The sequence below is a fragment of the Channa argus genome, chromosome 5, assembly GCF_033026475.1.
Source record: "Channa argus isolate prfri chromosome 5, Channa argus male v1.0, whole genome shotgun sequence".
Lineage (NCBI taxonomy): Eukaryota > Metazoa > Chordata > Actinopteri > Anabantiformes > Channidae > Channa > Channa argus.
The window spans coordinates 10116087-10118721 of NC_090201.1; the positions used below are offsets into that span (position 1 = coordinate 10116087).

Here is a 2635-nt window from a genome sequence, read left to right on the forward strand (position 1 = left end):
TCAAGAGCCACTAGAGCCGTGTAAGCACATGGCCAGAGTCATCTTGTGGCTCAGTTTGAGTAAAGCCTGTCCAAATGTTTGTACAGAAATGTTATCAAAGATGGTGTAAACACACAGAGTAATAATAGAAACAATGCACATGCCTAAAACCATAATTATAAAATGTCAATAAATTAATGGTGGAATAATTACAGGGTGTGCTTACGGGTAGAATATCATTTTGTGGGATTTACCCTTGATGAAACCATGGCTCATTAAGAGTTTGTTATGTTTATCTGAAGTTGGTTGTTAAAAAAAAAGTAACTATTGTTAACTTTCCCAGTGAGTTTTTTCACGTCTCACAGGGTCCAGCCCATCTCGGCCCTGATTGGCCGTCTCTCTCTCCACGCCTGCCTTATTATAGGCCCGCACTCCAATTTGGTCACATAAACATGAGGATACCGTCACCTTAGGGCGCATCGAAGTAACTTTATTGCAACTGTTTCCACGATAGCCACAAGAGTCCACTCACTTTACCACCAGTGCCAGTCCGACCTGTATGGCCCCATCGGTCGCCATGTCAGCTTTGACCGCAGCTCTGAAAACTGAAGACATTCCTCCCCGCTCGGTCCTCGTCAGCAGAAGCGACATGCAGACCAGTCTGAGTCACGCAGAAGAGTCCGGGAAGCCAAAAGTTGCCATTCTGCCTTTCAGCGTCGAAGCACTGATGGCTGATAGGAAACCCAGCAGAGAGGTGTCATCCCCAAGTTCCCCGTCCGTGGCCGGGACGTCCCAGGCGCTGGGAAAAGGCGCTCGGATTGGCTCTTTCGGTAGTCTGGATACTTCAGTTCCTGCTTTATCTGTGAGCTCCCATTTTTCAGTGGGGGAGATCATGAACATGCCAGAAGACGTGTTGCTTAAACCAGAGAGTCCGGACAGTAAAGAGAGGACTTCGTGGATACAGAGTCCCCGTTTTTCTCCTACACCTCCAAGTAAGTTAAATGTGTGGTGTCATGCATGGAAATGCTAAAAGATTAATAACATATTCCAGGTGTGTGTCGTGCAATGTGGTAAGAAAGTGTGACCCCAGTTTGGCATTACGCATTCAAATCCAACGTTTTGTCTTTTTGCAGGAAGACTAAGCCCTCCTGCCTGTCCACTGCGAAAACACAAGACGAACAGAAAGCCCCGGACCCCCTTCACCACGTCCCAGTTGCTAGCACTGGAGAGGAAGTTCCGCCAGAAGCAGTACCTTTCCATCGCCGAGCGCGCAGAGTTCTCCAGTTCCCTAAACTTGACGGAGACTCAAGTCAAAATATGGTTTCAGAACAGGAGAGCCAAAGCCAAGCGACTGCAGGAGGCAGAACTTGAAAAACTGAAAATGGCAGCTAAGCCAATGCTGCCTCCAGCTTTCGGTATTTCCTTTCCTCTCGGTGCGCACGTCCCCGCTTCCTACGCAGGGACCCACCCGTTCCAGAGGCACTCGCTGCCGGTCTCTCCCGTGGGACTGTACGCCGCTCATGTCGGATACAGTATGTATCACCTCGCTTGACAGGGAAGCAGGAATGAGGGGCACGTGCAGTGGGACACGAGGGGGTTAAGCCTACACTCTGAGGCCCCCAAACAAGAAAGGGGCCCTCTGGACAGGTGAGATGACATTAAATACAGAGGCATTCAGGCGGTGAGTTCAGTGTCACATCTCGCCTCCTAACAGACCCCCTGCTAAGGACCTTAACGTTTCTACACTTCTCCTGGCCTGACAATAGGTACACACACACTGCTAAACATTATCCGGCTTTGTCCGTTGTTGTCAGTGGACTTGACATGACAGGACCAATGAAGAACGCGTTGGCACGCGAAATGTGTTTCAGAAAAATCGGGCAAATGTGAGACTAAATGATCAGGTTGCGTTTTTGCTGTGCAGAGGTGGAGAAAAACGTAAAACTTGTAGGTCTAAGATGTTATCACAAACGGACAGTGGAGTATGGACAGAAGCCTGTGTTTCGCGGTGTGTCAGAGGTAGCCACCTCTTTGCTGCTTACAGCCAGGTAAAAAAGCGATTTTCCCAGCTTCTCTAAGTAAGAAAGAGACTGCTACCGTGCAGCTTGACTTTTTTGCACCAACACATTTAGGTTGGGCTTCCATCGCATTTGTGAGCTGTCACACGGGCCGAAACCATACTGTGTCATCTTTTGCATTCATATCAATGCGTAACTTTAGTGGGTTACTGAATCCAGTGTCAATGAATGCTCTTTGTGTATTTGGAGAACCACAGCATTTGTTTTTATAACAGCACTGTCTGTTGTTGGAATGATTCCCTTCGCAAGGGATATGTGTACTGTAAAATAATGTATATTTGAAGAATATCCCCATTTATATTATGAATATATTTGTGACATAACTTAATAAATTGTTTATTCTTTTTCATTAAGAAGTTGTTCGTTTTGACTGACGCTTGCACGATGCCCGCTGCACCACAATTTAACTATTTTAAAGGCTTTTGCAAAGCAGAAGTATATATGAGAAGCTGTGTTTAAAAGCATAATGCTATTATACTTGTTTCTCAATTGCTTGTCTATTTTATTATGGCGTTTACTTAGACGTAGCAGAAAAAAAGCTAAACGTAATCAGGCCTGTTAGATCATGTTATAAAAAA

General features: G+C 46.0%; 1 protein-coding gene across 1 annotated transcript; it reads left to right on the forward strand.

Annotated features, from left to right (window-relative positions):
• The first annotated feature begins 365 nt into the window (after window positions 1–365).
• On the forward strand, window positions 366–2413 carry msx1a (muscle segment homeobox 1a). The gene is made up of 2 exons (XM_067505789.1): window positions 366–971; window positions 1113–2413. The coding sequence occupies exons 1-2, from the start codon at window positions 539–541 to the stop codon at window positions 1529–1531; spliced, it is 852 nt and encodes a 283-aa protein (XP_067361890.1). The 5' UTR covers window positions 366–538; the 3' UTR covers window positions 1532–2413.
• The last annotated feature ends 222 nt before the right edge of the window (window positions 2414–2635 follow it).